Raw genomic sequence first — 15,275 nt, 5'->3', positions numbered from 1 at the left:
TTGTACACCTGAAATTCATGTAACATTGTGTGTCGATGACACTCAAACAAAACAAAACACCAACCATTTCGGAAGATGTTTCAGTGTATCATAGTTTTCTAAACATATTGCTAAGAATTGGTGAATAAATGTACATCTGTGATTAGGACAAAGGCCAAACATTATGATTAATGATTTATTTTTTAAAAATCAGAATCATGAAATTGTTATTGAACTTCCCAGTTCCTAAAGATGGAACAGCAGGAACATCCTGTTACTAAAAGCAGATGAATGCTATTTTCCTTTGGAGCATTTGACTGGGAATGGAGCTGCCTGACTATCTGGTTAATTATCCAATCAATATATTTTTTAAATTGTTTTAATATTTATTATTTATTTTTGAGACAGAGAGAGACAGAGCATGAAGGCGAGAGGGTCAGAGAGAGAGGGAGACACAGAATCCGAAGCAGGCTCCAGGCTCTAAGCTGTCAGCACAGAGCCTGATGCAGGGCTCGAACTCACGGACTGTGCAATCATGACCTGAGGCAAAGTCGGACGCTTAACCGACTGAGCCACCCAGGCGCCCCTATCCAATGAATAATTGGACACTATAAGAACTGTGTTATAGGAGTGCCTGGGAAGCTCAGTTGGTTAAGCGGCCACCTCTTAGTTTCGGCTCAGGTCATGATCTCAAGGTTCGTGGGTTCGAGTCCTGCGTCGAGCTCTGCGCTGACAACGTGAAGCTTGCTTGGGATTCTTTGTTTCCCTCCCTGCTCTGTCTCTCAAAAATAAATAAATAGATATATAAAAAAAAAAGAACTGTCTTATGAAAGAACATCAAGGCCAGAGTATAATAGCCTTCGTGGCAAGGTCTGTATCTTATCCACCTTCATATACCCCATCTAGCTCTCAGTCCTCTGTGTGTTGCACATGGTAGGTACTCAGTATATTTTTGCTGAACGAATGGAAGACTACAGCAGTCATTCACTGAACTTGTCATTTCTGTAATCAAGGGAGCGCTTACCCAGCACATTTACAAATGCGTTTGCCAGTAAATATCCGTATTCGTTAGAGGCATTGCACTGATACACGGCACTTGATCTTTCTTGAACATTCGAAAAAATAATGGTATCGCCATCGATTTTTCTGCTGGGGTCATTAGGGGCAACTGGATGTAAAAACAAAAGCACGTTATTTATTCCTCTTTGCTTAAAAGATGTGCAGTTTGAGGTCTGCATTATGGTAAGTACGACAGAAACACACACGAATCTAGATATGTGCAGTAAGGAGGAGGAGACTGAGAACCCAGGCAGAAACCATCATTTTCCCTCCTCAGATTTTAGTTATCACATGTCAGCATAGGGTTATGCTCAATACTCATTTAGTCCTGAGTGGATTCAGTCCGTAAAACTGAATATCATTTTTGAGAGATCCGGCAGTGGGGGGAAGCACAAGTTAGGTGAAAACAGCAATACAAATTCAGGAAGGCGTTGCCTTTTCACAAAGAAACTGTGGTTCTTTACGAAGAAGTGAGTTAATTTATCGAGAGGAGACAGCAAACGCTCATTGAAAATACAGAAACCCTCTAGCCCATCCAAACCTGTGTCTTTTACGAGCCTCTCGTTGACATAAATAGATAAATAATAAATAAATACCTATAAATATAAATGTTATATATTATGTATTATATATATATTATATTATATATTCTATATATTACATTATATATTATATATATTATTTAAATATATATTATATATTATTATATTATACATAGAAATATTATATATATTATTTATATTTATATATAAATAAATAAATACCTAAAATATAAATGAATACCTATTTATTTATAGGTACATACATAAATATACAGGGCCAATAATCAAACGTGCAAACATTTCTTTTCCTGAATCGGAAATTCCTGAGGCCGAAACAGATTATGCGAAACTTCTCTTAAAGAGAGTGTTTTTTAGCTAAACCTCTCAAGTATGTTAAAAAACAAAAAAACCCAAAAACCAAAACCAAAAAAAAAAAAACCAAAAAACCTAGAAACCAAAAAACCAAAGTCAGGACCAGGACTGATCCTTACTGCAGTGGAATGAGAGTACCATAATAGGTGAGAATTTAGTCCAGGCCATGCCTAGCAACGTCGAAGTGCGGTGCTCCTGGAGATAAATGCCCTTCTGCGAGTGCTGAACCTTAGGCTGTGACCTTACACCGCGTTAAAAGCACACTGAAAGGGTTGACAGGTACCGGCCTCAGCACACTGATCCAAATCAACACTCAGTGACAGCACTCTTTCTCCAAAAGCCGTTCTTGCAACTTGACCCACTTAAGAAAGAAGCCTTTGCTTCCATTCCAAACACCATTTTTTTTTTTCTCTTTGATGACAGAAAAGAAGATGCGCGTCTAAGACATACTTATCATCGCATTTGGACACTTTGATTCCGTGTAAGTCTCAAATGTTTGGTTCATCGGTGGTTTATTAACTCACTTTCATACAAATAAACAGAACTATAGTTACTCATCCTTGTTTCAGTATGTGGATCTGGAGTAGTGTTCTCACGCATGCTGTGTTTGTTTTCCACCATGGCTGCTGTAGCAAGTTACAAAATTAGTGGCTTCAAACCACAGAAAATTTACCGTCAGACCGTTCTGTATGTGGTTGTTCAACACTCCCATCACAACTAATAGCTAATTTGTAAAATCACCTTAGATTCTCCAGTTAACTCACTAGTGATGGGGGATGCCTGGATCCTTTGAGTTGGTTTCTTAGCTCCTTTCTGCTGCTTATGACTCTGAATATTTCAAAATTGCCTTAAGAAACATGCTCTTCCAACCAGAAGATAAATACAAGTTCTAATCCCTCTAACAGGGTAAAGACTGCATCAATACATGACAGCAGAGGACAGAAATGTCACACTGGCCTAGGAAGCAAACTATGGCTGTGGCAGGCAGCCAGGTACCCTGAGAATGCAGTATACCCCGGGGCCACCAAGGGTATACTTGTCCCAGACCCCAAGTCTAGTATCACCGGGGCCTTTCTGACTCACCCACTCTCAGTGACATCCATCCACGCAAAGCTTTTGGAACAGAGCAGGGTTTCTAGGATCTCTTTCTTTGTCAGCTATGCTCAGCAGTTTTGGACCCAGCACTTGGGCACTCAGTGTTGGGCCACTCTGGGGGGCTCTCAGTGCCCACCATTCTGACGGCACCTCGGCGGACATTGTAGGCAGCAGGGGGCCCGGTTGAGTAGTGTCTGGGCATTTCAGATAGTGATGATGCTCAGGCAGAGCCCTGGCCTGAATCTCTCTGGATATGTGAGGAGAGCTCTTCACGTTCCTTGAGTGTATGGACCTCTTAAAAGTTACACCACCATGTGATGTTTAATGGGCATAGAGCTCCAGGTTTGCAAGATGAGAAAGTTCTTGAGGTCTGTCTATTCAACAGTAATATGAATATACTTAACACTGCTGAACTGTAGACTTAGAAATGATTAAGATGGTAAATTTTATGTTATGGTTTGTTTTTTTTAAACTATAATAAAAATGTATCACCACAAACTCGGAAGACCAGCTCAACTAATGAAGCCAGGAGGACAATCTTCCCTCAGTGGGAACTCATGAATCATGACATAAACCATTTTAAAAAGCGTTTTTGTAGCCCGCCCTTGCATTTTTATTTGCTGTCAACTCATCTCCATGCTACTCTTTACCTGAAAGGCATCTGACTGTACCTGCCTTGTTGCTGCTTAATGGAGCAGTCTTCAAATATTTATTTTTTGGCAAGGTGGTTAGGAATAAAATAAATCCTTTAGGTAAGAGTAGGGAATAAGCTAATATCTCGCCACGGGGATTTGGGCTACATTTTCCTTAAGTACTTTAACTAAACAAACACAAACAAACCCGGGAACTGTCGCGGTGACATATGGAGGCTCAGTCGGTACTGGATAAAGAAGAAAATTGCTAGTGTAGAGATATTGGAAGCCCTTGGATTCTCTGTGCTGGCTACTGGATAGGAGTAACTCTCCAGCAACCAAACCCCAGTTATCCAAAGGAATAACGATTAATTCTGGGAATAAGCAACTTCTTTTGCTATCAATGAACAACAAAGAAAGAAATTTGAGCATAGAGGCATCATGTACAATTTAGAGCCCCGAAGATAAGGTTCAGAACTGGGCTGATATCTTTCCAACAATACATTCCTTTTTAAAAAATTTTTTTTTATCGTTTATTTATTTTTGAGACAGAGAGAGACAGAGCATGAATGGGGGAGGGTCAGAGAGAGGGAGACACAGAATCTGAAACAGGCTCCAGGCTCTGAGCTGTCAGCACAGAGCCCGACGAGGGGCTCAAACTCACAGACCGCGAAATCATGACCTGAGCTGAAGTCGGCCGCTTAACCGACTGAGCCACCCAGGTGCCCCAACATTCCTTTATTCCAACTGTCCTGACACAGCTGGCCAAACTAGAAATGCTTCCAGCAGTTACATAATGAGAATGATAATTATTGCCACCTCATATGTGTAGAGAGCACTATCAATTTAACAGATAGTTTTGTGTCTATTGCATCATTTTATTTCAAAAAGAACTTTATGCAGTGGATTAACTAGAAAGTACGTGCACTTTGGAGAAGAGAAATTAGAGACTGGAGCACCTGGTGGTTTAGCATGAGATGAAGGCTCAGATTTTCTGAGTCCGTCTACTTTATAAACATCTCCTTGAAATCTGAACATTTGGCCATGATGGAGATTTTCCTTCGTCTGCTTACTCCATCCCCCAGAAGGGAATGCCAACTGAGCCCTTTACTTTGGAGAAAAGGGAGAAGGGAGACGCCTTGGTGGAATCTGGGGACCAGCCTGGACCAGGCCTCCATGCCCCTGGCAGCTTCTCCTGTGCTCCTGGCTTTCAATCTCCGTCTGATGTCAGCCAAAGACAGAAGTGTGGCCACAGGAGACCTGTCTACTCTCATTCTTTTTCATTCCTTCCCCTCCTCATCCCTTAGAGAAAAGGGACCTTTTAACAATGATGGTGAGATCTTGTAAGTGCTCCACCTGGAAGATTCTGAGCTGTTCCACTATTCAAATAGGGGACGATTAAAGATCTACATGTTTTAGGCTCATCTGCTGACTCTTAAGACAGGGACAGGTTCACATCGTCCATGGCCTTGGCCTTGGACGTCGTCTTCCTGGTTCCAGGTGCTACTTTCACACCCTCCCACACACCGCAGGTCACACAATAAAATCAAAGATCTCTTCCGGTGCCAGCTCTGTACATCTGTGTTCTTTGCTCTGACTTCTGTAGATTGTTTAAAAAAAATATTTTAGGTAGTTTTAGGCAAATTCCATACTTAGTCTGGTCTTGTTTTTTGCTTCAAGGAACATTTAAAGCAACCTGGCCAGTCCTGGGAGGACAGAGCTTTGGAAGAGTTTGCGATTAGACCCCAGACACTTTTCTGAGTTCATTCTTCCAGTTTTCTAGGACAGTGGTTCCAGTTCTGAAATGCAGTCACAAATCGATAACGCAGTACTCTGTTAACAGAGCCCTAGTCTTACGCCTCCCTCTCCGTGATGCTGATTCTCCTTCTGTAGGGTCTATGTGCCCTTGGCAGCCAGGGCCTGCTGAGCTAGGAGATATCACTGTCCTTAGGTGACTGTCCACAGTCAGGAGTGGGGAGGCGGTGTGTCTGGTAGTGTGGTCCCCTGTTGTGTCGCACCTGGCGGGGACACGGCACAGCTCTTTGCATGATGCTGCAGAGACACGGCCGTTCCCTGACCCTCACCCTCAGCAGCTGCCTGCTCCTCCCACCCCCACCCCCGCAAGGTTTCCGCAGCTTCTCAGGTGGAAGGGTGTTGTTGCCAGATGGCCTATGTTCCCATTTAACGTCTGGGGTCTATTCTAGGCCCCCTTGAAGGTCAGGAATCCTCACCAGGCCCACTCTGTACCTCTGTATACCGCAGCAGACTGCTCTCCCTTGCCAACCCTGCCTCTCTGCCACCCCTCCCCCTCCCACCACTGCTCCCTCGTTGCCGGAAGCATCTACAGGTGCACAGCTCAACAAGCTGCAGATGAGAAAGAAGCCCGTCTCCCATGTCCTGAATGGCTCCCAAACCTCAAAGGCAATTCTGTTTACGGGCCTCCAGATTCATGGGCTAATTATCAACCAGGATAGAAAGGGCAGAGGCACAAAACTCCTCAAACTTCTACCGACTGTTTGACAGTTTTCTTCCTCACATACTCCTTCTGTTGGATCAGGGGAGGGCAACACAAGGTGGAGACACGTAGGGTTCGCTTTGAACTTAGCTATGCAAGACTCAGCAGAACTGGGAGATGGATCAGTTGCCAGGGGCTAGTAGGGAACAAGGGGGCCCTGTAGTATCATTGTGCAGACAGCTATGAGGGTCCCCACCAGGTGCCTCAGGCCATCACCTTTCAACAATGAGATTCCACACAGTAACCCATGCACTTTCAGCCTGGCCACCAGATGTGGAGAGAGCCACCATTCAGACACTTCATATCACCTTGGTATAAGCATATGGCACCTGTTCCCGGCACCGCAGGGCAGCCTGGTGGGCGAGGGAGGGCCCTTGCTTTGCTGCCACGCTGCATGGTGTCTCTCCCCGCTTGTGGACCAGAGGGACTGCTCTGAGGCACGCCAGAGGTCGGGGGACCTTGGGTCTGTGGGCACCATAGAATCTTGATCCTAACTTTGCTCAGCTCCTTGCTGTCCTTCCAGTGGGGACTTGATGCATACTTTCAGGATGGAAGAAATGAACTAATTTGGAACCTGATTTGGGAGATTCTGTTCTAACTCTTTCTGCTCGGGACCTAATCAGATGGTCTGGGGTTCTAGAGGGCCTAACTTATATCTCAGGGCCGCCGTCCTGCGCCTCCCCTCCCCAGGCAGGCCTTTCCCAACTGCTGCTCCCCGCAGATAGCTCATTTAAAGGGGTGTCTACGAGTGAATTTCAAAGCCTTTAGTACAACTGGAGCCACAAGGCTCCCCGAGAGATGCTGCCTGTGCCAGGTTTGGACGGACTATGAACCATGGATCAGGAAGGGGTTTATCTTTCCAACCTTCCCTAGCTCCCTGGTTTTTCCACCGGGGGGTGAGATGCACAGCCCTCGCCACTTGTCAGTCCCCCTGAGGCCAGATCTCAGGTGTGCAGTTAACTTTTCGTAAAGGGCACAGAACCCCCTAGCTGCACGATGTGCCGTCACAGTACGGAGCACGCCCCGTCCTTTCTTGCCACTGTTTATGCATTCCTGAGCAAATCAGATACCGCACCATAAAACTTCTTCTTTAGGTCTGGGCTGTATGCCTACCGTCTCTGTTTTCTCTCCTGGCAACAGCTTCCCAATGCACAACCACAAGGTACTCTCTGCACTTCTTCCTGATCCTGATCGTGGTTAAAACTGGGAGTGGAAATATCCAAGCCCCAGCCCCTGGCCTCTTTAGAATCTGTGTTCTTCCTGGAACATACTTCCTTTTACAGTAACCACAGACTGTCTGTTTTAGAGTATCTGATAAGTGCTGTGTAGTGTGACACAAATTCCTAATAAACAGCATGGAATGGGGAGCTCTTACTTGGTTTAGACCCACAGTTGTAAGACCCTGTGAGTGAGAAATGGGGACTAAGCCATTTAATACTGCTGGTAGCTCTCAGATCCATCGCAGGGTGAAGACTGTTTCAGGAAAGGCAGTTTAATGGACCTTTTGGTCAAGTAAAAGTAGAACAAATTTTTGATTCTGGCTCAGAGGTAATGAGGAGCAAAGGTGTTCTACTTCATAAGCCTGAAGGTTGTCTTCATTGTGACTCAAGAATATCGTTGCATGGGTGCCTGGGTGGCTCAGTCGGTTAAGCGTCTGACTCTTGGTTTCAGCTCAGGGCATGATCTCATGGTTCATGAGTTCGAGCCCTGCCTTGGAGCCTGCTTGGGATTCTGTCTCTCCCTCTCCCTCTGCCCCTCTTGCACTTTCCTGCTCTCTCTCTCAAAATAAATAAAAATAAACTTAAGAATATCTTTGCAGATTATTATACTATTGGCTAGGAGGGTGATCTTGAGTCTGGGTTTTAAACAAAAGCTGATTGTCTCTCTCTCTCTCTCTCTCTGGGTGTAAGAGAAGGTATGAACTCCAAGAAGGGGAAAATGTGCAGTCACCACCCACTGCTGCCTGAGGTTGGGGGAAAAAAGAAGACCGAGTGGGATCTCTGTGGATGGCTGTGACTTAGGAATCTGTGAGCAAGGAGATACAATATTCATTTTAAGTTTGTTTGTTTGTTTGTTTTTTCTTTGCCATAACCCTCAAGCCTTCTCTCATCTTCAAGCCTTTAACCAGGTTTTATAAAACTGGCCTTTGCTGTGCTAGAAGATCAGAGGACAGGACTGTGGCCACACCCTGGGGGACTGTTCTGGGCGGCACGGTGGCAGGCTGGGGAAGCTGGCTTGAGAGCGAGCAAGCCGGGAGCGGTCCAGGAAAGGTGGCTCATGAGGTGGCACACAGCAGCCAGTATTGCTCGAGGTGACCTCTGCATACTTGGGGAGGGAAAACTTAGCAAAGATGGAGTGTCCAGCATACAACCATGGTCGGGGGACCTGTTCTTTGAAGGGCTCTAAACAGGACAGCCTCTGAAGACCACAGAACTTAGGAACATCCTGGCTATGCTTAGGAATGAGAACTCTTTAAATGACAACAGCTGTGTTTCTTCTTCTCGCCACATTCCCCGGCTCTATCCCTAGCCTTCCCCGCATCTCCCTGGACTCCTACAACATTTCCTTGAGCCACTTGACATTTTGAACGAAAAAGATAATCTGAACTTTTCAGTCCTGTTTATTTCTGATCCTGTCATTCTTCTTAGGGCCCACGTAGAACACGGCGAATATTGCCAAGTCCCAATCAGCACACAGCATCACGTTAAGAGCACAGACTATTTGGTCCTAAGGAGTACCCGAAGGTCATAAAATAAGCATCTAAAGGTAATTTGGTGCCTCTTTTTTAACTGCACACGGCTTCCTTCCTTAACCACCGGTATTTCATCCTCCCACTGTGTTCCCCGCTGAGACTACAACCAGAGCCAGGCGAGGAAACTTACTTTCTATTGGGACGCCATTCGATAACCAGCTGATCCTGGGCTTGGGGTTGCCGTTAGCTCTGCAGATCAGCGTCCCATCCTCTCCCGGGGACAGTACAAGATTTTGAGGTGCCAGGATCCAGTATGGAGCCGCTTTATTAAGGAAAGAAAAAAAAACCCACAAAACTTTCAATCATGCAAGTATTCTAGCAAATTTAGTATGTCGAACTATCTTAATAATAAAGAATAAGTATTTTGCAAAACATCTATTAGCTTCATTTGCTTAAGAGTGGGTAGACTTGTAAGCGACGTCCCAAAGAACACTTGAGATTTTCAAAAGAATGTTTAAAGAGGTTCACAGACGACTGTGTATTGTTTCTAGACCCTTGTGCTACAAATGTCATCTCGTTTTACGTTAAATTCATCAGGCATGAAAGAGGTAACAGATTTCACAAAAGAGGCAGAGCAATTTACAGTACAGAGATGGGTTGAGAAGCATGAATTTAAGTTCTGAGTCCTGCAGAATACACCTAATTATAAAACCAGGAAGCAATTCAAAAGACTTCCCACTTTCGAGAAGTCACAAAGCCAGTATAGAGTGCCCCGTGAGCCCTTCACCCAGCTTTCTCTAGCGAGGTCTTACGTAACCATGGTCCAATTATCAACACAAGAAATTAACATCGGTACAATACTATTAGCTAAACTACACCCTCTATTAGGATTTCTCCAGTTCGTCTACCAATGCCTCGTTTCTGTCTCAGGACCCTGTCCTGGACGCCACATTGTGTTTACTTATCCTGTCTCCTTACCAGTCTCTTCCCATCTGCCAGTTTCTTGGCCTTTCCTGGTCTTTCATGACCTTGATACTTTTAAAGAGTACTGCCGATCAGTTGTTTTGTAGAATGTCTTTCAACTTGGGTTTGTCTGACGTTTTCTCTACACTGAGGTTTGGGGTGATGGACCCTTCTTACTGCATCCATCTTTCAGGGAATACATGACACCAACATGACTTATCATGGCTTATGTTAACCTGGCTTACTTGGTTGAGGCCATGTCTGTCACGTGTCTCCTCTGAAAGTGACTATCCACCTGCTTTCCATAATCTATTTATTAAAAGTGAGTCACTAAGTTCAGCCCCCACTCAAGGGCAGGGAAATTCAGTTCCATCTCCTACCCAAAGGAATGCTAAAGAATTTGTGGACATGTGTTAAACCCCCCTCCGTAATTAAGTTTTGGGGGTGTGTGTGAGAAGAAACACTTTGAGGCTATGCAGACACCCTATTTCTCCTTCAAGTTTTATCCACTAATCTCAGCTTTCATTACTGGCTCTTGCCTGCAGCAGTTATAACCGTGGGATTTTAATGGCGATTGTCGATTTCCCTCATTCTTTCTACAGTTATGAAGCAGAATTCTTCTGTGAGGAAGATTTGAGGAAGAGAATTTTTAACCGGCTTGAGATGCATTACAAATAGTAATGTGAAGAGTGTCAAGGTATTGGGAATGTTCATATAAATTTACACTTATTACTACTGAAGAATATAATCAGAAGCATATTTAACTGAAGATTTACGAGTTCTCATGAAGGCAAGAGCAACACATCTGAAACAATTATATACCTTTGACCGTGACAGAAATGGTATGATGGATTGCTCCTAATGCATTTTTGGCTATACACTGGTAATTTCCGGAGTCTGCTTCTGAAACCTGAATAATCTGCAGAGTTTTCTTAAAGTTCCTATAAAATGTCCGGTTGGTGGGTAGCGTGCCATCCTCTTTTATCCAGTAAATAACCGGGGTAGGCCTGAGAAAATAAATAAATGTTACAACAGAGAAGTTCACCTAATTGCTTCTGAGGGTGAATTTTCATGCAAGTTTGTAACAAACTGTTTGTATAAAGATCATGAGAAATATAAAGACACTGTAACTAGCATCACACTGTTATAAATAATTCCCCCCCACTCCCCGGTGGAGGTGGTGGGGGGTGGGGTGGCACCCGGGTGGCTCAGTCTGTTAGGCATCCAATTCCTGATTCTTAATCTTGGCCCAGGTCAGCATCTCACAGTTCTGTCAGTTCAAGTCCCACGTTGGGCTCTGGGCTGACAGCACAGAGCCTGCTTGGGATTCTGTCTCCCTCTCTCTGCCCCTCCCTGGCTTGCCTGCTCTCGCTCTCAATAAATAAATAAACATTGAAAAAATAATGCTCAAAACCTTGTATTGGAGTCCATAAGCTACCTTTTCACACAAGCAGCCCCATGCTAATTCATGGTGCACCACAAATTTTGACTTCCCTGATTCCATGAATGTGCTGGCATAAGTGACTTCACTGAAGGGACCTAATTATTTTCTGCAAAGCTCTGATCCATGAGGCACTCTTGGAAAATTTTATATGAAGGATCAATCAAAAGTGTTACTACGAAATTAATGATACCGAGGTTTTCTTTTTTTTTATCAGCTAGAGCTAAACACGCAGAGAAAGAGGACGTCTGGGTGGCTCAGGTCATGTTCTCATGGTTTTTGGGTTCGAGCCCCACGTCGGACTCTGTGTTGACACCTCAGAGCCTGGAGCCTGCTTCAGATTTGTGTCTCCCTCTCTCTCTGCCCCTCCCCCACTCATGCTCACTCTCTCTCTCTCTCTCTCTCAAAAATAAATAAACATTAAAAAAATGCAGAGAAAGAGCTGACATACCTATTTGTGCCCATGAACTTTTATACCTATATCCCCATCAAATGGAAGAATTTTGACCTAGTGATTTTACAAGATTTCCACGAGGGTAAAATAAAAATCCACTGGACACAAACATTTACTAAGCACTGGACTACAGACCAAGCACTAAGTTGAGTGCTGGGAAGATAAAGACAAAAAAAAAAAAAAAAAAAGGTCTAGGCCCTCAGGGAGATCATAATATTTGTCCATTAGAAATTCAAGTGGGATTAATTGATTAGAGAATTGTTTTTGGTTTGCATAGTTGAATATAAATAATTGAACATGTATTTGATGAAATAGCTTCTAAAATAAAACATACTGTGAATATAAAAAGAGGTATAAAATGTAAAATCATTTGAAAAGCTAAAGATTCATATATATATATATGTATACATACATATATATATGTATATGTGTATATATATATATGTATATATACATATGTATATATATATATATATATATATATATATATATATATATGAAGATGTGCTATCTGATAGCATAGCATATTCTGGTGTTTCTTTGTAGTCAGATAATCTGTATCTCATACGATCTGAAGGCGAGAGGGTGACAGAGATAGAAGCATGACATCAAACGAAGTCATGAATTGTTCTGGAGGCTTCCTTACTACCCAGTGGGCAGTTGTTACGAAAGTGAAGTATTTTGATTCTGAGTCCTACAGCTATTGGCTTATAAATGAAGAGAGCCCCACTCTTAGTTTTACAAAATTCCAAGGTTTTAAAAAAATTCTTTTGGAAGTTCGATGCAATTTCCAAATATCAATCATATTTTAGTTTTTACATAAAAGACCATTTGTGGGAAGGAGAATCCCAAAATTGTGAGAATGGGTATACCTACTCCCAAAAGTTAAGATTTTGTAGAGTAAACCACTTACTAACACCATGATGATGAAAATTCCAAAGTTTTTTTGTTTGTTTGTTTTTTAATTCTGGTGGGCAAGATATATATTTTAGATCTTTAAAAGGGGTTGGTAGCTTTCAGGTACGGGAGGAACTGAGAAGTGTGTGTTGCGATTTCCTGACATGACCAGCAGAGGCCTCCCTGTGTCTCCCACAGTGAGCAGTGAAGCCATTTCCTGGAGACCCATTCTGGGAAGGAACTTGAGAATGCTGGGTGACCAGCATCAAGGACAGCACAGATCGGAACATGTCATCACAAGGATGTTTCTGAGATTCCGTTCAATGTTCCCAGCACATGTGCCCGTATCAACAGGACCTGCTCTGTGCCAGGCCTACGAGGGAACCAGGTAGAAACTTGCCTCTTGTGTGTATCTACCAGAACTGTTGTTCTCATCTCTGAGCGAAGACCTCCCTGGAATTCCTGTCAAGGGCACATGGGTTCTGAGGGTGGCGTCAGCTCTGAGGAGGAGGAGACATTCAGAGGAGAAGAGGAGGAGGAGGAGGAGAGACATTCATAAGGAAGCTAGGCCTGTGACTTGAAGGAGTGGAAGGGACAGTGTGCCAGTTCTGAGGCTGGGCCCTAAGAGGCCATGTGTGCTTCTGTTGTTAGGACAACGTGCCAGGGCTAGACCGCTAGAGGGACAGGAGAAACGCATGGCCAAGAGCTGTCCTGCTAGCAGCCAGAAGACCCTCAGAACTAAGAACCCACAGCTGAGCTGCCTAGCAGGTGCATGAACAAGCTCAACCTAAAATGTCCTCATCTCACCCATTACACAATGTCCCCAAGACCTGTGGACAAAGGACTAATGATAAATAGCTATTCTTTTTAAGGTTTGAGGCTGTTTGTTACACAACAGTAGCAAAGCGATATATCCTAGTTATAATCGTAAGGTGATCACACATACTTATTTCAAGGGGAACACTATTATATTAACAGACTATTTCACTAATATGAGGTTCATATGGCCTATTTTGAAAATACCTATCATTTTTTTTGATGCTTGATGGGATTCGTATAAGACAATGCCTCTTGCTGTGATATTAATGCCTCTCTACCAACCTACTACGTTTTTGCAAGAAATGTACATCACGACAGAAAGCGTCAACTCACAGCCCCTCTGCGATGCATTCTAGCGAAAGGACATTTCCCCTTAATTCCTCCTTGTTACTGGTGTTGCCTTCTGGAGTTAAAAAGGTTGGTGGCCTCTCTCTATTTGGTTTAGCTGCAAACAATAAAATCATATGGATTAAAAGTTATGAATATGTATTTCTAGAACCACAGTTCACTGCCTAAGACTCTAATCCCTTTTCAAAACCACTTAACACTGTGGAATTTGTTAAACTACACATCCACACTCTGCCTTACGAACAGCCATCGCTCACTCAGTGAGGAACACAAGTAATGTGGTTACGTAAGCACGGATAGTAAGGACTATTTTACTCTTGTGTGTTCTGTTAATTTAGGCTAGGTTTTCATGAATTTTTGGTGGGTTGGCAAATTTTCAAAATGTAGACATACAGGGGAAAGTCACGTTATCAAATTCTCCACCCCTTAAAATTAGTGCTCAGGTCAAAGGAAAAATTAACTATATTCTGGAAGGTGTTAGATTTTTTCTGAAAACTGTGACTATGATTTTGGTCAGGGACAACATCATAGTCAATTCCATCGACTAATCCTGGAGATAAGATCTATGGTGGAGGTCTAAATGTCAAGACCCACAAACTGCAAAGGTTTATGGAAAACAAAACAAAACAAAACAAGAAACCTACTGAAAGAGGTCTGGCAAATTGTGCGCCATAAATTAAGAATAATGAATGTCAAATAAATTGCAATTGGTTTCATCAATGAAAAAATAAAGAGGGCTCAAGTCAGGCCATCTTCCTTTTTACAGAAACTTTGCCTAAATGTGGCCTTATCTTCTGATGGCCTCTCAGAAACCCTTAAGGTAGGAATTACACCATCTTAAGGTTCTATAACCATTTACAGTCTTCAACACTATTTAAGTGCATTATCTATTTGATGCTCCCAAAATCTGAGTGAAAGGTAATATATACGAGGGGTGCCTGGGTGGCTCAGCTGGTTAGGCGTTCGACTCTTGATTTTGGCTCAGGTCATGATCTTGTGGTTTGTGAGTTCAAGACCCACGGTGGGCTCTGTGCTGACAGGGTGGAGACTGCTTGGGATTCTCTCTCTCCTTCCCTTTCTCTACCCCTTCCTGGTTTGCACTTTCTCTCTCCAAATAATAAATAAATAAACTTAAAAAACGTTATATGTGAATTATTTTCATTTCTCAGAAGAAAAAAAACCTGAATACCAAGGAAGGTATTATTTGAGAGGACTTAGAATTTTCCTAGGACTTTAGAAATTGTGGAGGAAACCTTATGTCTCTGAAATCACTTTGGGGATGGTTTTGAGGCCCATCTTTACCATAAATATATTAAAATAAAATAAAATAAAATAAGATAAAATGAAATAGTAAGGCAGGAGTTGTGATATGCCTACTCTGGTCATTGATAGTACCTTAATATTTTTTACTTTATATCTCAAGGGTAAAAAGTTAATACAACAGAAATTCTGCCTTAGAGATAATTA

General features: G+C 43.0%; 1 protein-coding gene across 1 annotated transcript in view; it reads right to left on the bottom strand.

The window, feature by feature from the left end:
* NRCAM (neuronal cell adhesion molecule) overlaps positions 1–15,275 on the bottom strand; it is a 282,710-nt gene that overhangs the window by 47,527 nt on the left and 219,908 nt on the right. Inside the window, exons 10-13 of the mRNA XM_049641330.1 lie at positions 13,794–13,905; positions 10,672–10,856; positions 9,077–9,208; positions 1,004–1,147 (exon numbers count right to left, since the gene is read on the bottom strand). Coding sequence (XP_049497287.1) covers positions 1,004–1,147; positions 9,077–9,208; positions 10,672–10,856; positions 13,794–13,905 — 573 coding nt within the window. The remainder of the gene's footprint in view (positions 1–1,003; positions 1,148–9,076; positions 9,209–10,671; positions 10,857–13,793; positions 13,906–15,275) is intronic.

Source organism: Panthera uncia, chromosome A2 (assembly GCF_023721935.1).
Source record: "Panthera uncia isolate 11264 chromosome A2, Puncia_PCG_1.0, whole genome shotgun sequence".
NCBI classification, from domain to species: Eukaryota; Metazoa; Chordata; class Mammalia; order Carnivora; family Felidae; genus Panthera; species Panthera uncia.
Note: the sequence above shows the minus strand (reverse complement) of the source record. Positions and strands in the feature narration are given on the sequence as shown.